Below are 24,937 nucleotides of genomic sequence, written 5' to 3' on the forward strand. Positions count from 1 at the left end.
GTTAAATATTAGATTTAGATCAGAGTTGGAGGGAGTCAAGTATTATTATTATTATTATTATTATTCACATTTTAACTATTTAACTTAATTTCCTAATATTTGCCTAGCAATGGAGATTAATAATGAGAAAAAGAGTATTAACTTATCAATGATTATCATTCATCATTTAAGAGAATGCATCCATTCCTTTTGAATTTGATGAAGTTTGGGTTTTGATGTTGATTTCTTAGAGTGAACTTTATTACCATTGGACTAACAATGTGCGGATGAAAGATAATGGAAAAGAAAAGAAAGAGAAAAAAAAAATAATTAATTTTAATTATATTTAATAATTCAAAAATTTCAAGCAAAAAATAGAAGAGAAATGATTCGTTTTTGTTTCTTTTGTAGATTATACTCTAATTTAGGGTGTAAAATATTTCAACTTATAAAAAAATAAAATTTAATTAGTTTACTTTTATCTTTACAATTTTAACATAAAATTTTAAAATTTAATTAATTTTTTCTATTTTCTTTAATAATTATTTTTATGTGATCAAATAAAAGAGAATTTATATACTTTTTTCATTCTATTCGACTCTTTTTTCTTGCTTTTCTTTAAAATACCTTTCCATTTCTTTCTCTTTTTATTGCTATGTGTAGTGTAACTTATGCATTTTTTTTTCAATTTTATTACTCATACGGATGTAAACTGAATCAAATTATGAATTTTACTTTCTAAAATGCGTCGTTTTAGAATTTATTTTTAATCAAACTAAAAATATACAGATAAATAATTTTTATGTTTCCACTAAAATCGAGTGATTGAATTATATTTTGTAGGCATTTGCCACTTGCAATATGATTAAGAAAAAAAGAAAAAAAAAAAGAAAAAGACTTAATTAAATATATGAAAAATGCTAAACATCTCATTTTTTGCCCATCATATAATATAATGTATCATCTAATCTTTTAATAAAATTATTTTTTAATTTAAAAAAATAAGAGACAATTTTATAAAAATATTAAATGTCACATCGAGTGAGCTAGAGATGAGATAAAAGAAGATGAGTTATATAATATTATATTTACATAAATATGAGTGTGCATTTAATAGATAAGTAACGAAGGCAAGAGCAAACCGGAAAGACTTCCCTTCATTAGAAATTGAAGGGTTAACAAACCTCCCAAGTCAATAGTTAATAAAAAATATGAGAAAGAGAACTATTATGTGGAATATTGAATAAAAAGACTTATGCTTAATCTCAAGCTAAATTCATATTTTAACTTTAAATAAAGTCTGAAGTTGAAGCCCCTTTTATCTTCATTTGTAACTAAAAAACTATTCCCTCATCCTTTGTTTTAAAAAATTTCAACTTGGCCAATCAATAATCAATAAACACAGTCAACCAGGTAGGGAAATGCATCTTCCCTAATGCATTATTGTGCCTCTATAAATTAGATCATCAAGCAGCAGCAAGAAATCAGATCTCTCATTTGTCCAACTATCACTTCATTCTTTACCTTTGATCTATTGACAGGAACAGAAGGATAGATAAGGATAATCATATATTCTCATGTCAGCTTCAAAGCTTCACAAGATTTGGAACCATCCCGCAGGACCCAAAACAAGTTTGTCAATTTTACTGCTATTGTTATTGTTCTTAATTTTGTCCCTTTAAGTTGCAGAAACAGATAGATCAATATTGTTATCCTCTGAAATCTCTATTTTCTGCAGTTCATTTTTGGGCCCCGACTTTTAAATGGGGGATAAATATTGCAAACATATTTGATTCTGCAAAGCCACCAGAACAGCTCTCTTATCCTCAGCAATCAGGTTATTCTTTTTGCTTTTGTTATTCTTTTTTTTTTTTTAATAACTCAACCCTGTCTTCTTCTTTTTGTTTTGGTTTTGATTTCCATTATTGGTTATTATAGATTTAGAAATAATTACTGATTCATGATCATTATTATCAGCTCTTGCTTGCAGTGCAATTATATGGGCAAGATATAGCACTGTGGTGACACCGGTAAATTTTAAACATTTCATTTTTGTTATCTCTTTTTAGAGAAATAATAATATAATCTATTCTTTTTAAGTTAAATTCTATATAATAGCTATAAAATAATTTAAAAAAAAAAAGTAAATTACACTTTTCAAAATTAATTATAATATCGTATCCGTTTATTATGATAAATTTTAAAATAGAGTTTTCAAGAAATTAAACCCTAAAACTATGTTTTAAAATAGCATATTCTCACTACTTTTACTTAAATCACTTTTACTCAACAATATCAAAATTACCTTTAATCTTTTTTCTTTGTCTAACTCATAATAAATAGGTAAATAGATTCTTAGTGGAAAAAAAAAAGGTGTCTGTTCATGTAAATGGACCTATTGTTTTTTATTCTTCCATGGACTTATATTATATTTAAACACATTTTATGTTTAAACCCACCAGTAGCCTTCTTTGTTAGTTCAATTTTAGTCTCTAAAAAATATTAAATAATATTCTTTTTACTTGTATAAATCTTTTGTATATAATTCTTGACACAATTTAATCTTAATAATATCAATAACTAATTCTTTTTTACTTAAGAAAATTACTTTTAACTCACTAAAATGAAAAATTTAACAATCAAACAAAAGACCATATTTAAATTGACATTATTAATCTGATATCAAAGTTAGTTTTACTTTATATGAATAAAATAATATAATCTGCATAAAAAAATAATTTAATCATTCTAAATAATTTTTCATGATAAAAAATGAAAAACTACACAGTGAATTAAATTTAAAATTATTACAAGATTAATAAAATTAGAGAAAATCTTATGAATAATTATCATATAAATGGAGTATTATGGAGTTTAGATTTCTCACATTGTGTGATCAATATATAGGGACTGAATTACCAATAAATAGCACCCTTGTGGACCCAATATTTGGTCAGGTCGTTCAATTACTTAAACCATTTTGAAAGTGCAGAAGAATTGGAACCTCTGCAGTGTAAGTGTTGTGATGGCTGCAACTTCCATATTTCAACTGGCTCGTAAATTAGAGTAAGTGTTTATTGCATTCTATTTTACTATTATTATTACTTCTATAAAATGCTTTAGTGCAATAATTTGCATAACCTATTACTATACGATATAGCTGAGTTCTGTTGTTTCAATTATTATTTTTTAAGTTCTATTTTGTCTTAAAATCAGTTTATTTGTCTAATTATATTAAAGTTATATATTTTTAGTCTAATTTGCTTTGACTGATTTATAGGGTATTTTTAAATAATTAAAAAATAAAGATGGACTTCTAATTATGGACTTTATACCACTAAAATTCCACTCTAATCCCACATTGTTTATAATTTAATTAGGCGAATTGGATTAAGAATAGAAAGTTTTGATATAATTGAATCAATCCTTTTCAACAAGATTAATTGAAGAGCCAAATTAGCCTATTATCAATGTTTTAAAGAGAAAATTCAAGTAATAACTGAGAGTTTTTTTTTTTTTTTTTTTGCTGATTATTGATTGTGAATTGATATTGCAGGCATGATTTCCTATCCAACGAGAAAGCAGCTGCGGCAAAGAAATGACTGAAGGCTACAATTTGTGACTTGGCCGAGTGTCAGTTAATTCTATACACATGTGTTAGGGTTGCAAAATTAACATCAACTTATGTCCCATGCATCTTCTCTTAAATAACTGAACATTAATTGATAGCTCTATTTGATTTTTGGGTATGTAAAGTTTTTATTTGTACTATTTGCTTATCACTCTTTGTTTAAATTTCCTTTTTGTTTTGTTTATCTAAGTATCAGGTGGAGAAGGCAATTGTTATATATATTGAGATATTTATTTTCAGCTCTTGTGGCCTTAGTTTTCACTAGGATTAATTTTAATGCTTGTATTATGTTTATTTAATCAAAATAGACCTTTCCTTTGCATATATTGACATTAAAAGTAACTTTATCTATAAATTCCTAGCACATAACCCAAATTATTTGTAAGAATTTGGGAGTTAATTAATTGTGTCGATAATTATAGTTACTCTTCATCTTATTAATCAGAAATTAAATTTTTAAGTCAAGCTATAAAAAAAGGTTTTCGTAAAGCCTGTAATTTTTTTTTAAAATTTTTATTTTATTATTTTTCATGGATAATTTAGTAAATTGATATTTTCTGTGAGTAATTAAGCACTATTTAATTTAATTAATATTATCTAATAATTTAAGTATATCGACTCTTAGTAAATTTTAAATTTAGTTTGTGGTTCAAATGAGTAAATCAATTTTATTTATACTAGCTTTATTTAAAAGACCGTTTTATATTTAACTGGATTTAATTCACTAAATATTAAAGATATTATTTATTTTATATAGATATCATCACTATTGTGAGTCTAATTAGTGTTAATTTATTGGAATAGAAATTAAGTGTGTAAAAACATGTGTGTAAAATATAATTTGGGTATTAATGTAGCAATATACTTTAAGGGGGACTTATATACATTTTCCTATCTTTCGATCTTTTGAAAAATAGCATTCAAGCCCATCCCCCTTTCCCTTCTTCCCCGACGTCACACCCTTCCTCCTCCCCCCTTACCTCCATTTCTGCCGCCTACACCTCCCACAAGTCACTAGAATTGTCTTCTTTTCCCCTCCTCTCGTCGGCGCCTTCCTTCTCTTCTCCTTTCCTTGCCGTTTGGCGTCGTTTTTGGGTGGAGTTGCTCCTCCCCACTGTCACCATATAACCAACCTCCTGCCGCCATTTTCCTGCAAATCTAACGACGGATTTGCGTTCCCCACCCTCTGAAACCTAAGGACAGCTCCTCCTCAACCTCGTTTCTCAGCCAGCAGCCTTAAGGAAGCTTCACTGGAGCAGTCCCTTTCCAGCCGCGATCTAGTATTTGCCGGCAAGAAAAAGGCTGTGATTTTGGTGTTTTTGATTTCAGTGCATCTCAAGCTTCATACAGTCGCTTTCGATTTCGAATTTCAATATTTTTGATGGTATCGCTTTCAGAACCTAGTGTTTTTTGGACACGCAGATTTTAGATTTTTGTCTCGATAAAATTTATTCTAACCTTAAAAACTATTTAAAAATTTTAGAAAATATTATTATTATTAATTGTCAATTATAAATAATTTAATTTTATTTTATTTATTTAATTAATAATTTAATTATAAATTATTATGAATTAATTAATATAATGAGTTATTATTCGGTTTTGTAATAATTGTGATTGTGAATAATTAAATTAGATACCATGAATTATTTGAGAGCTGATTGTGAAATAAATATTAATGTCTGTTATTAATTGAGATTTGTGTTGTGTTGCGAAATTGGAAAAATAATGCAGTTATGGATGACCCCACTCTTGATAATTAATTTAATTTTTATTGATGCTAAATATATATTGTGGCTCAAGATGAGGCAACAGTAGAACATGACACTTAATGTGCTAATCAGGATCGCATGCGCACCGGTGAAAATCAGAGTTAGATAATAAAGAAATATTTGGTGATGTGTCCTGGTCGATTTCAACTCTCTAGACTTATAGAATTTTGATTTCCCGGAGAAAAGTCTCTAGTCGAGCGAAGCTCTCTGGGCGCCGGCTGTATTTGTATTTAAGTGACTAGACTGGACTTAAGGACCCTGATCGAGTTTGCTCTTTAAGCGCCAGTCTTATTGGAATAAGAGAGCTAAAAGACTGTTAGAATTAGGGATTTAGGGTTCTGCTAAGGTACATGTCCCGTGTATATATTCTTCTAAAATTATGATATGACACGTATTTATTCTTCTGTGACATTCTATACTATTTAAACAGTAATAATAGTAATAATAATAATAATAATAATAATTATTATTATATATATACTAAGGAGAAAGACAATCTAACAAGTTTCTGGTGTGCAGGATCCTTAGACGAGGCAAGCACAGAGCATACACTTGTTAAAGACTATGTAGAAATGAAAATAACAAAATAAGAAATTCTTATTGAGAACAAATATACAAGCTTTGAAATGAAAGCTTTAGAATGAAAGCTTTAAACAAAGAAATACAACTTACAAGTGTAGAGGAATACAAGAGGAAGAGAAGGTACTCTCTCTTTTTTTCTCTATCACTCTCTTTTTACTATATTTCTAAGGACTTGAAGAATACAAGAGTGTCTTGTGATTTTTCAGTCTGCCTTCTTCTTTGGTAGCTCCTCTATTTATAGAGATCTTCAGCCTTTAGACTCAATAATTCTTGCTTTGGATACTCTCGATAATGTAGTGAGGAGCTCTACGTTTTTTGGATGCTTTTGATAATGGAGTGAGGGGCTCCACGTTTTTTGGATGCTTTTGATAATGGAGTGAGGGGCTCCATGTCTTTAGCAGGAATTGTTTGCCATGCGTCTTTAATGAGGAATCTTCATCATTTTCTTTAAAAAAGTAACAGTGCAGTCTTTTATCTTTTTTCTCTTTTTGAAAAGACTTTTTTTTTTGCTGGGTATTTGGCCCAATGCAGAATTATCTTGAGCTGCCATTTCTGATTTTCAACCCAATAGCTTTATAAAGATATAATTTGATGGGCCTAAATATCCCAAAACAGTCATTTTCATTCGAGTCACCATCTAGATCAATTGCTGTTGAGCTGGTGCTGGAAGAGGAAGATGAAGCTTTAGATTTCTCTTTTGAAGAGGTGGTCTTTGACAACTGTTTGATCAATTATAAGAAATCTTCTTTTGTTTGAGCCGTCGCTAGCTTTGAAATAATGAAAGACTTCTGTGCCAGGAAGGTAGTTTATTCTTTGGGAGATGGCAATAAGCTATTTTTTGTCAGAAAACTTTGTACCATCTTTGGAGATAGTTTTTCTTGGTGGTTGAATTTATCCCACCATTTAACTTTGAATCTTCGGGCAATGATGATTTCTCCATCTGCTGCTTGGTTGAAATAGAAATACCACACACATACCCATAGGAGGAAGAAGTTTGAACAAAATAGAAGTAAGGGAAGAAAACGTCTTTCTATTTTGTTGAGTTTGTAGTGAGCTTTGAATAGAGTAAACAAAGGGAGAACTTATGGGATTATGGTTTTTGAAACGTTGCCATAATAATTCCACCATTGTTTAAACCAATATGGGATTTTGGAAATCTTGATTGTGCTTGTGTTGAAGTAGAAAAGTCAAGAATGGCTCTCTTCTTCATTTTGTAAAAGAAAGGTATTAAACCAAGCTTATTGGTAATCCCAATAGTTGAAAGTTGTATTTAGGCTTGAAGGATAGGTGTTTTGGAGAGAGGTTGGAAAAGATCTTGGCGAGTATAAATCCATTCCCCAATCTGAAGGGTGAAGGATTCTTTGGATGGTGCATGTGGAATATGCTGGGTCTTTGTGGTCTTTATGCTTTTTGAAGCGTTTGAATTTTGCAGAACCAGTTACCTCTAAGATAGACTGATAATAAGATTAGGGTTTTGTTTTATTCCAGAGTTTAAAGTACTATCTTGGAGGAAAAAATTTTGAAACTAGTTTTGAGGGACTTTCTGTATAGAATCCTTCCTCAATAGTTAAAATGCTTTGAAAGTTTTGCTTTTCTACATATTCATTGGTTTTGAAAAGTTTTGTTTGAGACAAAACTATTTCTTGTGAGTTAGACTTTAAAATACTTTGAGAGTTCTGAGATAGGTTTTGAGGAAAAATTACTATCTCAGGTTTTGAAAATGGGATAGAGAGTATACCTGTACCTTTGTTGAAGAGGAGGATGACTTTGGAGAAATTTCTGGCTGGACTTCAGCCCTAGGTACTTGCTTTGAATATTCTTCGACCATCTTTAAAAACTCGGGAGTTTGCTGTGCAAGCCACTCCTGAATTTGGAATTGCTTTTGGACCGGGTCTTCTTTGCTTTTGTCTATTTCTTCATGGATGATCTCAGTCCAGATTCTGATAGGCTTTAAAGAGGAGAGTAAAACTTCCTTTTTTGGGCTTTGAACAGCTTTTGTATTTTTTGTTGGCTTTTCCTCTTTCTCTTTTACTCTCGATTTTCTCGGCATTGTCACTCCTGTTTTTGAAGGAACTCTCTGGTTAGAAAGTCTGGAATTGAATTCGAATCTCCTCTTATGTATTCGATTTCAAAATCAAAAATGGAAAGAATGGCTTGCCATTTGACAAAAATCTGTTTTGAAGCTATATTTTGAACATCTTTTTGTAATACTTCTTTCGCGGATTTACAATCAATCCTTAAAATAAATTTTTGATTTAAAAGGTGACTTTGAAATTTTGAAATGCATAATACTATCGAAAGAATTTCTTTTTTGATAGTTGAATAATTCTTTTGAGTATTATTTCAGTGTGCAGAAGTAAACTGGACAATACATTCTTTTTTGTTTTGAACTTGTTTGAGAATTCTACCATAACTTAAATTTGATGCATCAGTTTCAACAATTTTGAATGCAGATGGATTAGATAGATGTAAGTATGGAATTTCAGAAACTTACTTTTTAATGCTTTGGACAATCTTTATATGTTCATCAGTCCATGCAGGGGGATTTTTCTTTAGTTTATCATGGAGGGGTTTTGCTAAATAGTTTAAATTTGGATAAAAATTCATGACATAATTTAAACTGCCAAGGAACCTTTGTAATTGAGATTTTTTCAAAATTTTATCTCAAAATTTTGAAGTAAAAGCTAGAGATCTTTTAATTGGGGTGATGGTTCTCCGGGAGATGTAGTGTCTAAGAAATCTAATTTTTGTTTGGAATAAAGATACCTTGGATTTTGAAACAACTAGACTATTTTTCTTAACAACATAGAAAAATGTCTCCAAATGTTTGAAATATGCTCTAGAGAATTTGAAAAGATTAATACATCATCGATGTATATAATGCAAAACTTTGAATAAGGATTAAAAATATCATTCATAATTTTTTGAAATTCAGAAGGAGCATTTTTTAATCCAAAAGGCATCACATTCCATTCGTATTGGCCAAGTGGAACTGTAAATGCAGTTTTGTACCGATCTTTAGGATGAATCTGGATTTGCCAAAATCCTGATTTCATATCAAACTTTGAAAAAATAAAAGCAGAATGAAGCTTTTGAAGAAGATCTTTTTTGTTTGGAATAGAGTATCTAATCCACTTTAGAGCTTTATCCAAAGGTTTGTAGTTAATCACCAATCTAGGTGTTCCTCTTTCTATTTCATTATTTTTGTTGACATAGAAAGCTGCACACGACCAGGGGGATATGGATTTGGTAATTAAGCCTTTTTATTCTAAATCTTTTATTTCTACTCTACAACGTCTTTCAAGAGTTTCATTCATTTGGATAGGCCTGGCTTTGGTAGGAATTTATTTTTCACTAAAATCTTTTTGATATGGTAAATCCACCATATGCTGTTTTCTTTTTCAAAAAGCATTAGGAAGATCAGAACAAATTTCTTTTTCGATTTTCTTTTGCAAATCAAAGATTTTTCTTTGGACAAACTCATTTTGCAATTGGCTTTGAATTCTTATTAAACTCATATCTTGTTTTAAATGAAAAGGCTGGGTTTGTTTTCCTTTAATTAAAGCATTTATCTTAAAATTATAAATTGAGTGAGCCTTTATAAGATTGAGATTTCTTTTTTTGGGTTTTTCTAAAAAAGGAAAAACAATATTTGAATTTCTAGCTTTAAAAATGATACAACAGTAATTACTTTGAAAGGAGTAATTAAATTGATAAAAGGTGTTTCCAAATGACAATTTGTTGTAAATCCTTTTTAAGAATAAAAATACTTTTTAGAGCAATATTGTTGTTTAGAATTGCAGCTTCAGTTTTTTCCGAAATTTTGATATTTGAATCATTAGCAGATGTGAGTCTTTCTTTTGTTTCTTAATGATATCTTTTAGGAACTAGCTCATAATTAATACAGTTGAGGTCTGCTCCCGTATCAAACAAAGCTATAGTTTCTATTTGGAAATCATCAGGGAAAATGAGTTTTATTTGAATCATATATTTTCTTGAGTTTTAGGAACTAGCTCATAATTAATACAGTTGAGGTCTGCTCCCGTATCAAACAAAGCTATAGTTTCTATTTGGAAATCATCAGGGAAAATGAGTTTTATTTGAATCATATATTTTCTTGAGGTTATTTCTTTTAAAACATTAATGGAATTTTCTAGGATATTTTCAGAAACCTCAAGATTTTGAAAATCATTTTCTTCTTCAAAATCAGAATCATTATTTTGTTTAAGAATCAAGCTTTGGAGCAAAACAAAATTATTTTGTTGTTTTTCTTTCAATTCTTTGAGTTCTGTTTTAATGGTTTTAATTTCTTTTTGAAATTCTTAGATAGTAGGCAGAGGGTTATTTAGCTTTTTTCCCTTTTCCAAAATCATAGTAAGATCATACGTGTTCTTACTAGAAAAAGGGATGAGGGTTTCAGTTTTTAGAATTTTTTTCAAAACTTGTTTTTGAATTTGAGAGTCATTAATATGCTCGACGGCTTCAAGAAGAGCTTCTTGTTGCCTAGTGAGCATATTAATATTTTTAGAATATCATCTGATTCCGATTCAGAATAATCGGAAGAGGTTTTAATTTCATCAATTTGAAACTCTTCCTCTGGTGTAGCTGCTGGGAAGAGAAGTTTATTTATATATAAGAGATTCTAAAATCATTTTAAACTGCATCATATCTCTGTTAAACAAACTTGTTCATTTATGCACAATAGTAAGTCCCGTCTGATTTAAGGGCAGTAAATCTACTGGCTTGGTCCACGTTTGTTTAAAAAGATATTTTGATTTATTTTAAAATTAATTTAAAATCCTTTTTCTGTAAATCTTTTTCTTTTTCAAACTCTTCTACCTCTGAGTCTTCAAAGTCTAAAGGATTAGTAAATAGTGAGGAAATCACTATTGAAGATTTTTCAAAGCACATTGATGATTGGGAAATACCCAAGATCCAAAAGAAGCAAATTTATGAGTTTTCAAAGTTTCCTATCTTCAAAACTGATTTTACTATTAAAACTGAAGAAAAATATATTCAAATTTCAAAGCCTTTTGAAGAAATCTATCTTTTGAATCCAAAAATCCTCCAGAAATATAAAGAAAAAGACTATAAATATATTTATATAGGCCTTGTCCAGGTAGGAATAAAACCCCTTACTAGAAAAGGTTTGAATACTTCCATCTCAGCAATCCTTAGAGATGCTAGGTTTATAAATTTCTATGATTCTTTATTAGGTACTGTTGAGTCAAGCCTTAATAAAGGATCAATTTCTTTCAATTGTTTTCCAAATATTACAATTTCTTTAAATGACAAAAATATTTTAAAGAGCATTGTTCTCCAAATAAAAATACATAATTACAAGATGCTTGAAGGATCTATTCCGATAGTATTGATTTACAAAATACATTACAAAGCTACGATTTCTGCTTTTAGTTCGAAACACAAACTCCACTCACCAAAAGGAGAAACCTTATTCCTCCAAACAGATATTTCTAAATCTAATGCAACTATTCCAAAAACTATTCAATGAAAATATATCACTCTTCCAGAAGAATTGATCATACAAGGTGCAACCCAACCTAAATCACCAAAGCAGACATAACCAAATACCAATCTCAGAAACATAACCTAGTTTCTAGATGGGAAAGTCAAGCTTACATTCAATAGGAAATCAATTTATTCTAGATTTTCTGATAATGATTCTTCAATCTCGACCATAGATATTGGAAGGGTATCAAAAATACCTTATGTTATTTATGCCCCTTACAAAAAACTAACTCTGTCACAAATACAACCAAGATTTTCAACATCTGATATACCAAGCTCAAATACCATATTACAAAATGTTGATTACCAAAGCCATATCCCTAAACCTGTTTACAATGAACCAAAGAATGATGATGATATAGAGACCGTCTCTGCCCCCTCTTCACCATCACCATCTACAATAACTCAAAATCTAGAAGTAGAAATCAACATGATTTCAAAAGATTTTCAGATCAATAAAAAGCTTTTACATGAAGATTTCTATTCAAAGAAAAACCATTCCAAAAAACTTTGGTTTTTTAAACATTTTCTACAAGAAAAGAACAGTATCCAAGAAGGATACTACCAATTTTATATACAAAACAGAATCCAAATTAAATTTTTTGATTGGTTTCAGATTTATTGCAAAGAAAATAGTATTTTTTATCCTTTCAAAGAAAAACTCATTAGCCTGTAAGGAACAAGGCTCCAAAATGGAAGGTCGGAGAAAACCAAACCATCCAGTCTGAACATCCTCCCCTTAGAAAAATAACCGTTTCTTATAGAGAGAACGAAATCGAAGCCGCACCTTACAAATTAGTAGGAGAAGAGCTTGAGAAAAATGTCAAGAATATTGTTCAGCAGAACAATTTCTCAAACACCTATCTTAACACAATAGGAAAACAGTTTGTTAGGATAGAAAGCCAAATTCAAAAACCTCCTACAGTATTCACCACTCCAGTTCCCAACACTGGTCATCCTAGAGAGATAAGCCAAACAAAAAAGCTCAAAAACCCAGTCTTTAAACCCTACCAAACCTCAAAGCCCAGTCAAGACCATTTTCATAAGCAAACTGAGTTTGCTAGAGCAGTCAGGGAACAACTTAGCAAATTAGCTACTTCCGAGTCCTCCAAAAACCTAGTACTTGATACTCCTCAAAGCAGTAAAAATATCAGTGCTATAGATCAAGCCCAAAGCAATGAATCCAATGATTCAGAGCTTGAAAGTGTCACTGAAAAACCCTCCAACATCAACAGATTGAGATGGCAAGCCCCTAGATTGACTTGGCATACTTCTAAGAATACTGCCCCAGATTTAGGTATAGAAAATAGAAATAATATCCTCATCCAATCTAGGTTCAACGCTTCCTCCGTCTATGAATAGAATATAGATGGAATTTTGGAATACAACATTCTTGGTCTCTTACAACAGATGACCATGGCAGCTAATGCCTACAAAACTCAAAGCGGTACCTCTGATAGAGCCATAGCTGAGCTCCTTATAGCTGGATTTTCTAGCTAGCTTAAAGGATGATGGGATTACCATCTCACTCTAACATAGCAGCTCCAAATCCTAGGTGCCATCCAAACCACCATAGAAGGGACCCCCATCTTAGATGAGCTAGGAAATCCTATTGAGAATGGTGTGTCAACCTTAATTTTGACGATTTCCCTCTATTTCATAGGAGGCCCATCTCTTCTAAAAGATAAGAATCCTGAGCTCCTCAACAATTTAACCTGCAAAAAACTTAGTAATTTCCAATCTTACAAAGACACTTTCCTGACCAGAGTCATGCTTAGGGAAGATTCAAACCAACCTTTCTGCAAAGAAAAATTCTTAGCTGGTTTACCTAAGATACTAGGTGAAAAAGTTAGGAATACCATTAGAGAAGCTCATAATGGCCAGATCCCTTATGATTTCTACACTTATGGCGAATTAGTTAGCCTCAGAAGGAAGGATTAAAAATTTGCCATGACCTTAAACTCCAAAGACAGCTCAAATGGAAAATGAAGAAGACTAGACAGGAGCTAGGTAGCTTTTGTAACCAGTTTGAGTATAATCCCATAGAACCTTCCTCTACCTGCAAAGGAAAATGCAAAGAAGAATTTTCTAAACCTTTTAAAAAAAACTTTTTTTCAAAAAATAGGAAAGTTTCCAAAAACAGAGAGAATTTCTACAAAAGACCATCTTCTTCTAAATTTCCAAAAAAAAATTCAAAAAAGATTTTAGCAAAATTACTTGCTACAAATGTAGAAAAAATGGACACACTTCAACGTATTGCAAGTTTTCTAAAAAACTTCATGAGCTCCAAATAGAAAAGAAGAAATTTTGAGCAAAATCTCAGCTCTTCTTGTTGATTCCTCTGAATAAGAATTTTCAAATAACGAGGAAGAGTTTCAAATTGATGAAATTAAAACATCTTCCGATTATTCTGAATCGGAATCAGATATTCCAAAAAATATTAATATGCTCACTAGGCAACAAGAAGCTCTTCTTGAAGCCGTCAAGCATATTAATGACCCTTAAATTCAAAAATAAGTTTTGAAAGAAATTCTAAAAACTGAAACCCTCATCCCTTCTTCTAGTAAGAACACCTATGATCTTACTATGATCTTGAAAAAGGGAAAAAAGCTAAAGAACCCTCTCCCTACTATCCAAGAACTTCAAAAAGAAATTAAAACCATTAAAACAGAACTCAAAGAATTGAAAGAAAAACAACAAAATGATTATGTTTTGCTTCAAAGCTTGATTCTTAAACAAAATAGTGATTCTGATTCTGAAGAAGAAAATGATTTTCAAAATCTTAAAGTTTCTGAAAATGTCCCAGAAAACTTCATTAATTTTTAAAAGAAATAACCTCAAAAGAATATCTGATTCAAACAAAACTCATTTTCCCTGATGATTTTCAAATAGAAACTATAGCTTTGTTTGATACGGGAGCAGACCTCAACTGTATCAATTATGAGCTAGTTCCTAAAAGATATCATCAAGAAACAACATAAAGACTCACCTCTGCTAATAATTCAAAGATCAGAATTGCGGAAAATACTGAAGCTGCAATTCTAAACAACAATATTGCTCTAAATAATATTTTTATTCTTACAAAAGATTTACAATAAACTGTCATTTTAGGAAGACCTTTTATCAATTTAATTACTCCTTTCAAAGTAACTACTGCTGGTATCATTTTTAAAGCTAAAAATTCAAAGATTATTTTTCCTTTTTTAGAAAACCCAAGAAAAGAAATCTCAATCTTATAAAGGCTCACTCAATTTATATTTTTGAGATAAATGCTTTAATTAAAGGAAAACAAACCCAGTTTTTTCATTTAAAACAAAGATATGTGTTTAAAAAGAATCCAAAGCCAATTGCAAAATGAATTTGTCCAAAGAAAAATTTCTGATTTGCAAAAGAAAATCGAAAAAGAAGTTTGTTCTAATATTCCTAATGCTTTTTGGAAAAGAAAACAACATATGGTGGATTTACCATATAAAAAAGATTTTAGTGAAAAACAAATTCCTACCAAAGCCAAGCCTATCCAAATGAATGAAACTCTTGAAATACATTGTAGAGTAGAAATAAAAGATTTAGAACAAAAGGGCTTAATTACCAAATCCAGATCCCCCTGGTTGTGTGCAGCTTTCTATATCAACAAAAATAGTGAAATAGAAAGAGGAATACCTAGATTGATGATTAACTACAAATCTTTGAATAAAGCTTTAAAGTGGATTAGATACCCTATTCCAAACAAAAAAAATATTCTTCAAAAGTTTCATTCTGCTTTTATTTTTTTAAAGTTTGATATGAAATCAGGATTTTGGCAAATCCAGATTCATCCTGAAGATCGGTACAAAACTGCATTTACAGTTCCATTTGGCTAATACGAATGGAATGTGATGCCTTTTGGATTAAAAAAATGCTCCTTTTGAATTTTAAAAAATTATGAATAACATTTTTTATCCTTATTCAAAGTTTTGCATTGTATACATCGATGATATATTAATCTTTTCAAATTCTCTAGAGCAACATTTCAAACATTTGGAGACATTTTTCTATGTTGTTAAGAAAAATGGTCTAGTTGTTTGAAGATCCAAAGTATCTTTATTCCAAATAAAAATTAGATTTCTTGGATACTACATTTTTCGGGGAACCATCACCCCAATTGAAAGATCTCTAGCTTTTACTTCATAATTTTCAGATAAAATTTTAAAAAAATCTCAATTACAAAGGTTCCTTGGCAGTTTAAATTATGTCATGGATTTTTATCCAAATTTAAACTGTTTAGCAAAACCCTTCCATGATAGACTAAAGAAAAATCCCCCTGCATGGACTGATGAGCATACAAAGATTGTCCAAAGCATTAAAAAATAAGTTTCTGAAATTCCATGTTTACATCTAGCTGATCTATCTGCATTGAAAATTGTTGAAACTGATGCATCAAATTTAGGTTATAGTGGAATTCTCAAACAAGTTCAAAACAAAAAAGAATGCATTGTCCAGTTTACTTTTGCACACTGGAATGATACTCAAAAGAATTATTCAACTATCAAAAAAAGAAATTCTTTCGATAGTATTAAGCATTTCAAAATTTCAAAGTGACCTTTTAAATCAAAATTTTCTTTTAAGGATTGATTGTAGATCCGCGAAAGAAGTATTACAAAAAGATGTTCAAAATATAGCTTCAAAACAGATTTTTGTTAGATGGCAAGCCATTCTTTCCGTTGTTGATTTTGAAATCGAATACATAAGAGGAGATTCGAATTCAATTCCAGACTTTCTAACCAGAGAGTTCCTTCAAAAATAGGAGTGTCAATGCCAAGAAAATCGAGAGCAAAAGTCAAAGAGGAAAAGCCAACAGCAAATACAAAAGCTGTTCAAAGCCCAAAAAAGGAGATTTTACCCTCCTCTTCAAAGCCTATCAGAACCTGGACTGAGATCATCCATGAAGAAATAGACAAAAGCAAAGAAGACCCGGCCCAAAAGCAATTCCAAATTCAGGAATGGCTTGCACAGCAAACTCTCGAGTTTTTAAAGATGGTTGAAGAATATTCAAAGCAAGTACTTAGGGCTGAAGTCCAGCCAGAAATTTCTCCAAAGTCATCCTCCTCTTTAAATAAAGGTAAAGGTATACTCTCTATCCCATTTTCAAAACCTGAGATAGTAATTTTTCCTTAAAGCTTATCTCAGAACTCTCAAAGTATTTCAAAGCCTAACTTATAAGACATAGTTTTGTCTCAAACAAAATTTTTCAAAACTAATGAATATGTAGAAAAGTAAAACTTTCAAAGCATTTTAACTATTGAGGAAGGATTCTGTACAGAAAGCCCCTCAAAACTAGTTTCAAAATTTTTTCCTCCAGGATGGTACTTTAAACTTTGGAATAAAATAAAACCCCAATCTTATTACCAGTCTATCATATAGGTAACTGGTTCTGCAAAATTCAAACACTTCAAAAAGCATAAAGACCACAAAGACCTTGCATATTTCACATGCACCATCCAAAGAATCTTTCACCCATCAGATTGGGGAATGGATTTACACTCGCCAAGATCTTTTCCAACCTTTCTCCAAAACACCTACCCTTCAAGCCTAAATACAACTTTCAACTATTAGGATTACCAACAAGCTTAATTTAATACCTTTCTTTTATAAAATGAAGGACAGAGCCATTCTTGGCTTTTCTACTTCAATACAAGCACAATCAAGACTTCCAAAATCCCATATTGGTTTAAACAATGGTGGAATTATTATGGCAATGTTCCAGAAACCATAATCCCAGAAGTTCTCCCTTTGTTTAATCTATTCAAAGCTCACTACAAACTCAACAAAATAGAAAGACGTTTTCCTCTTTTACTTCTATTTTGTTCAAACTTCTTCCTCCCATGGATATGTGTGTGGTATTTCCATTTCAACCAAGCAACAGATGAAAAAATCATCCTTGCCTGAAGATTTAAAGTTAAATGGTGGGATAAATTCAATCACCAAGAAAAACTATCTCTAAAGATGGTATAAAGTTTTCTTACAAAAAATAGCTTATTGCCATCTCCCAAAGAATAAACTACCTTCCTGGCACAGAAGTCTTTCATTATTCCAAAGATAGCGGTGGCTCAAACAGAAGAAGATTTCTTACAATTGATCAAACAGTTGTTAGAGACCGTCTCTTCAAAAGAAAAATCTAAAGCTTCATCTTCCTCTTCCTGCACCAGCTCAGCAGCAATTGATCTAGATGGTGACTCGATGAAGATGACTGTTTTGGGATATTTAGGCCCATCAAATGATATCTTTGTAAAGCCCTTGGGTTGAAAACCAGAAATGGCAGCCCAAGATAATTCTGCATTGGGCCAAATACCCTGCAAAAAAAAAGTCTTTTCAAAAAGAGAAAAAAGACTCTGCACCGTTACTTTTTTAAAGAAAATGATGAAGATTTCTCATTAAAGACGCATGGCAGACAATTCCTGCTAAAGACATGGAGCCCCTCACTCTATTATCAAAAGCACCCAAAAGACGTGGAGCCTCTCACTCCATTATCAAGAGTATCCAAAGCAAGAATTATTGAGTCTCAAGGCTGAAGACCTCTATAAATAGAGGAGCTACCAAAGAAGAAGGCAGACTGAAAAATCACAAGAAACTCCTGTATTCTTCAAGTCCTTAGAAATATAGTGAAAAGAGAGTAATAGAGAGAAAAAGAGAGAGCACCTTTTCTTCCTCTTGTATTCCTCTAATCTTGTAAGTTGTGTTTCTTTGTTTAAAGCTTTCATTCTAAAGCTTTCATATTTGTTCATCAATAAGAATTTGTTATTTTCATAGTCTTTTCCAATCTCTTATATATATATATATATATAGTTGTTTTAATTCAGATTATATAATCTTAACTCACTCTCAAGACTGACAGTCTCATTTTTAATTTTCAGGTAATAGATAGGCAATCCACCGTCCTCCTCTTTTGACGACCTGACTTCTTTTTCCTTTCGGTCTATTGTAATTATTTTTTTTTTTGCACTTCAAATCATTTGAAAATTTAGACTCTCCATAGTAGTGGTTCTAAAACTTAATATTTTATTTTTGCTTGTTAAGTCTATGGGAATAGTATTAAACGATCAAGCTAACATATTGATTTAATTATATTGTGATTATGTGAATGAATGTTAGTAAATGAATTGTTGATATATTTGACTAGTATATATATATGTGTGTGTATTATTTGATTTATTAATTAGTTAGGCTTGCTACGAATTTCAGTAGCCTTAAAATTACTCATTCTTTAGCGCCGGACACGGACCCACAAATAGAGTGATAACAGTTTTCTTGTAAGTTTCTTAACTTGAATGGGCTACTTAATATAGTAAAATGCAAATATAAAAATATTAATATACATATATGAAAATTGTCTCTTAGTATATGACCTAATAGTTAAATAAAAAACTATAAAAATTAGTTAAACTACAAAGTTATTGAGGTAAATTTTGCTTTGAAGAAAGATATTTGTCCTTTAAATAAGATTGTATTTGGAGGAAAAAAAAGACAGAGACAAAGAAATAATTATTAGAGTATTTTAAGTGAGTATAAGAAAATGGAGAGGAAAGGAAAAATGGGTGGAATTAATAAAACAAGTCCACCTAAAATCTTCTTACAAAAAGGAAGAAATTGTAATAAAATAAAAATTATAATATTTTTAATTTTAATATTTTTTATCAATTTGTCCAATAATTTATTAAAAATGGTCAATCAAACCAAAGTATTTAATTCTTAAAAGAATTCAATTTAGTCCTTGAAATTTAAACTAAATATAAAACTATATAAAAATGAGTTTTTATTCATAATAAAATGTCAAATCCTAATATCCAACAAAAGATATTTCTCTATTAAACAATTCTTCTTTAGAAAATTTTATTAAAGATATTTAAGTAAATAATATTGCAAAGAATTACTGTTTTCTTGTTCAAATGAGTAGTGTGAATGCTTGAGTTGCAAACTCAATAGAAAGTAAGCCATAAATTAAGATTACTGCTTTAAATGATTTTTACTCTAAATAATTTCTCTCCATAATCAAACAATTACTATTTACTAAAAATTCTACCGCTGCAGTCAACCCTCCATAATTCTATCATTTTTATGGTCTTTTTCATATATCATATCACTGTTGCCGCTCTATAATCCATCTTCTCCATTATAAGTAAAGAATCACAAGTATACCATACAAAGAATTGAACAATCATATTAGCATTATAGTACACGTTTTATTTATAGCTTTTAATCAATAGTTAGTTAGAATAATCTTTTCTCTCCTATTTCTATTAGTTACTGCTGATTGTTAATGCATCTTTCTTTCTCTTGTGTGTGTATATAAACTTCAACTTCATTCTTTCAAGTTAATGAGAATTAGTATAAACTTTTCCAAATTGCATATTGCTTTTAATTTGATATGGTATCAAAGCATATTTTCTCTTTCACTTTAAGTTTTCTTTCCATTTTTTCTCGAGAAAGAAACAAACAAAAACCCTCTTTCATTTTTCAGTCTTTGTTAAAACAAATCAAATATTCTTGCTTCTCATTTCTTTGTGAGCATAGATCTTATTTTTGTTCTTCATTTTACTCAATATTTTTTTAAATATTCCTTACCTATTTAAATTTTTTCTTGCAAACTAAACAGCTTTTTCTTTTCTTTCTCATGGCAAACAATACAACTAAACCAGAAGAGCTTCTTTCCAGTCCTTATTACCTATATCCTAGCGAGAGTCCCTCATTGATACTTGTTTCTTTGGTTTTCATCGGTACTAATTACCATTCTTGGTCAAAATCTATGAAAATGGCCTTTAATCAAAGAATAAGCTTGATTTTGTTGATGGTAGTATCTTTGTTCCTTCAAAGGAAAGTACACCATATTTAGCATGGAAAAGATGCAATAATATGATGTTACAGTGGCTGCAACATTCTATTTCTCGTTCAATCGCTCAAAATATCATCTAGTTAGATACTGCAATTGATGGTTTGGAATGATTTACATGATAGTTTTTCAGGTTGATGCTTTCCAAATTGTTGAACTACAAAAAGAGTTATATTCTTTTCATTAGAAAAATCTTACTGTTATAGAATTTTATACTCAGCTAAAGATACTGTGGGATGAGTAACTGAATTTACGACTATTAGCTACTTGTTCTTGCACACCAAAATGCACTTGTGAAGCTACTACTCTTGTCAAGAAATATCAATAAAATGACTGTTTTATATTTTCTAAAAGGTCTTAATGACAATTTTGCCATAGTTCGTTCTCAAATCATGTCACTTAAATCGTTGCCTCCAATCAACAAAGTGTTGGCTATGGCTATACAACATGAAAGACAATTACCTATTTCTGTTTCTAGTTCTACTGAACCTATTATCTTTTACTCCAAAAGGACAACACAACAAAAAAATTTACTTTTGGTTGAAACAATACATTTGGTTCATCTAGTAGAGGTTTTTCCAACTATTATGATAGAGGAAATTATTCTAATTCTAGTTCATATTCTTATTCTTAATAAAGGACTTCAAGTCCTCCATTTCATTTTGCTAGTCAACACAATAGACTTATTTGTAGCTACTGTAATATTCCAAGTCATTCTGTGGATTTTTGTTACAAAAGGTATGGTTATCCACCAAATTACAAGCCTCCTATTAGACAAACTAATGCTAATCATGTTCAGACTGATTACTTTAATTCAGAAGCTGTTGATTTTTCTCATGATCAAGAAAATACAACTACTTATGATTCATCTCCTCTAGCTGATATGAGTGCAATTTCTACTGCTCAATTCACTTAAGATTAGTTCAACAAGCTATTGGGTCTTATTCAATCTTCTGATAAATCTAGTGATGCTAAATCTTCTCAACCATCCATAGACACTGTCTCAACTCAATTCTCACTATAGACTCCATCTCTAGGTATTACTTTTCTTTCTTGTTCTCTTTCTAAAGCCTTGGTTAAATCTTCTGGTGCTGACACATAAATTGTTGCTAGTGAAGCTATTGACCACATTGCATGTAGTTTGAAGTTTTTCATTTCATACACCTCCATTTCTAATGTCTTTGTTACATTACGAAATAGTTAAAAGTTTATGGTTTCTCATAAAGGAACAATTCAATTATTACTCATCTTGTTTTGTATTATATTCTTTGTGTACTAAATTTCACTTTTAATCTTCTTTCTACATCCAAACTTACATCTAACTCTTCAATTTGTTTTTTATTTTACCGAAATCAATGTGTTATCCAAGATCTTCTTCTTTCGAAGATGATTGGTACCGCTAAACAACTTTAAGACCTTTGTTCTCTTGATCCTTCTCTTATATCTAATCAATTTCCAACTTCTTGTACTTCTTCACAACCTTTTTTGTATCAAATTTCACTTTCAATGTTACTTCTTCTTTTCCCAATGTAACAGATCCCTAGCACAAAAGATTTGGCCATGCCTCCTTGTCCAAAATCAAGCTAATAACTACTATTCCATCAATAAATGATCATCTTACTATTTCTTATAATATTTATAATTATGTAAAACACAAAGGTTTACCTTTTCCTGTTAGTAATACTACTATCAAGTCTAGTTTTACTTTCTTACCATTGTTGACTCTTACAGTAGACATACACAGTTATATTTGATGAAAGATAAAGCTCAAGCTAGACCATTACTTCAAAACTTTATTACCTTTATTCAAACTCAACTCTCCAAAATCATTAAAATCATTCGCACTGAAAATAATGGTTAGAAATTTAATATGCCTTATTATTATTCTTCTAAAGGTATTCTTCACCTAACATCATGTGTTCAAACTCCTCAACAAAATAGTTTAATTGAAAGAAAATATCAACATATTCTTCATGTTGCTCGAACCTTCTCTTTTCAAGTTAATCTTCCTTTATGTTTCTAATCTGAATTTGTTAGTCATGATGTCTACTTGATCAATAGATTGCCTACCCCTTTACTTTAGAATAAATCTCCACATGAAATTCTTTTTCACACTATTCCTACTTTTGACAATCTAAAGACATTTGGATGTTTATGTTTTGCTTTAATATTGTCTCACAATAGATCAAAGTTTTCTCCTAGATCTATTAAATGTATTTTCTTAGGCTATCCATTAGGCTCTAAAGGTTACAAGATTTTTGATTTAAACAAAAAAGAAATTGTAATATCTAGGTATGTTGTCTTTTATGAACCATTCTTTCCTTAGCAATCCATTCTTTCTCAACCATCAATTTTTATTTTTCCCTCTCTTACCACATCTCCCTGACATTAATCTAGAAACCTTATCGATTCCATAATCACATCCTTATATTACTTCACCATCACCCTCACCACCCCTTTCACCAATTTCTTTACCTCAACCACCATCATCTCTACCTCCATCTCACCCACTAATTCTTCATCCACTAGCCATCCCTACCAAGAGAGCAATAAGAGACAAACAAATTCCTTCATACCTTGAAGATTATGTCTGCCAATTATCTCTTGTCATCACTAGTCCACACACCTTGGCTTTTGTTTTCTCATATGATCATCTTTCACCTGGTCATAAGTTATTTGCATCCAACATTACTTCCACTCTAGAATCCTTGTTGGTAAGAAGTTATGAAAGCAGAACTCGAGGCTCTCTAGAATAATAATACTTGGGAATTAACTTCACTTCCGCTTACAAAATGACCCATAGGCTATAAATGGATCTTTAGAATGAAGTATAATCAGGATGGTTCTGTGGAGAGATATAAAGTCAGGCTTGTGGCAAAAGGTTTTACATAGCAGGATGGAATTGATTACTTAAATACTTTTCTCCCTGTGGTAAAGCTCATTATTGTTAGAACCTTGTTGGCTGTCTTTTCTATTCAAGGCTAACATCTCCATTAAGTTGACATTTATCATGCTTTCCTTCATGGTGATTTGCATGAGGAAGTCTACATGATACCTCCTCTTGGTCTTCAATGTTCCTCTACTCAAGTTTGTAGACTTACAAAATCCTTATATGGTCTCAAACAAGCTAACAGATAGTGGAATCAAAAGTTCAGTAGTGCCTTATTTTCTCAAGGTTTTCATGTGTCCAATTCATATCATTCTCTATTTCTCATAATATAGAGTCCTAAATTTCTTGCACTTTTAATTTATGTTGATGATGTATTGATTGCAAGATCTAGATGAGATTGCTTCTATTAATGATTTCTTAAATCAACAATTCAAGATCAAGGACCTTGGCATTCTCAAGTATTTTTTGGGTCTTGAAAATGCATAATCTTCTTAAGAAATCAATCTTTCTCATACAAAATATACATTGGACTTACTTAATGACACTGGCTTCACAGGATATAAACTTGCTCCTACTCCAATGGTCCAGAATCTGAAACTCACAGTCCAAGATTCTTCTGACCTTGTTGATTCTACTCACTTTAAGAGATTAATTGGGAAATTGCTCTGCCTTACTGCTATGAGACTAGACATCTCTTTTGTAGTCAATCAGTTATCCTAATTTCTTGAACATCCAACTCAAAAACATCTTAAATAGCTTATCGAATCCCTAAGTATTTGAAAACTGCGGTAGGTTAAAGTCTTTTCTTCTTCACAGCTCAAAGCTTCAGCTTTAAACTTTTTCTTATTCAAATTGGGCATCCTATCTCGATTTCAGAAAATCTATCATAACTTTTATGTCTTTCTAGGCACTTTTTTAATTTTCTGGAAATTAAAGAAGTAGCTAACTATATCTCGTTCTTCCTTGGAAGCTGAATACAGAGCCATGGCTTCTGTTACCTGTCAAATTCAGTGTTACTTTATCTTTTATAAGATCTTTGCATTCCTCATCCCTAACCAGCTCTTCTTTTCTATGATAACAAGTCTGTCATTCATATTGTTGAGAATCCTATGTGTCATGAGAGAACAAAATACGTTAAGATTGATTATCACTTGATTAGGACTAAGCTACAACAAAAAGTTCTTCATCTTCTTCTTGTCAAGTCTTCAGCTTGCTGACTGTTTTACTAAGCCTTTATCTACTTTTTCTTTTCAGCAGGCTATTCCCAAACTAGGCATACACAATATGTATGCACCAGTTTGAGGGGGCTATTAGCATTATACAACACGTTTTATTTATAGCTTTTAATCAACACGTTTTATAATCTTTTCTCTCTCCTATTCCTATTGGTTGCTGCTAGTTATAGCTTCTTTTCTCTCGTGTGTGTATATATAAACTTCAACTTCATTTTTTCAAGTAATAAGAATCATTAGAAACTTTTCTAAATTGCTTTTAACTTGATAAATAAGATTACAAACAAGTGAAAGATAAAAGAAGAGAATGTAGAGAGAAATTTTTTTAAGCGAGTAGTAAAGAACATTAGTCTTAAAAGTTCTTCCAAGAATCAAAATTAACAACATCTAAGAAAATAAATAACTAAATAAATCATAAAAAAAAGGAGAGAGTATTGGCTCAAAAGTATTGTTGGTGTA

At 30.7% G+C, this 24,937-nt stretch overlaps 1 protein-coding gene across 2 annotated transcripts; it reads left to right on the top strand.

Moving 5' to 3' along the window:
* The first annotated feature begins 1,245 nt into the window (after window positions 1-1,245).
* LOC107262041 (mitochondrial pyruvate carrier 4-like) lies at window positions 1,246-3,734 on the top strand. Of its 2 annotated transcripts, XM_015725236.3 has the most exons (6): window positions 1,246-1,392; window positions 1,521-1,611; window positions 1,718-1,816; window positions 1,957-2,009; window positions 2,972-3,045; window positions 3,536-3,734. In XM_015725236.3, the coding sequence occupies exons 2-6, from the start codon at window positions 1,557-1,559 to the stop codon at window positions 3,579-3,581; spliced, it is 327 nt and encodes a 108-aa protein (XP_015580722.1). In that variant the 5' UTR covers window positions 1,246-1,392; window positions 1,521-1,556; the 3' UTR covers window positions 3,582-3,734. The 2 variants fall into 2 exon arrangements, with proteins under 2 accessions (XP_015580722.1, XP_048233080.1); XM_048377123.1 differs by lacking the exon at window positions 1,246-1,392 and having other exon boundaries at window positions 1,405-1,611.
* Window positions 3,735-24,937: the final 21,203 nt, after the last annotated feature.

Source organism: Ricinus communis, chromosome 7, assembly GCF_019578655.1.
Source record: "Ricinus communis isolate WT05 ecotype wild-type chromosome 7, ASM1957865v1, whole genome shotgun sequence".
Lineage (NCBI taxonomy): Eukaryota > Viridiplantae > Streptophyta > Magnoliopsida > Malpighiales > Euphorbiaceae > Ricinus > Ricinus communis.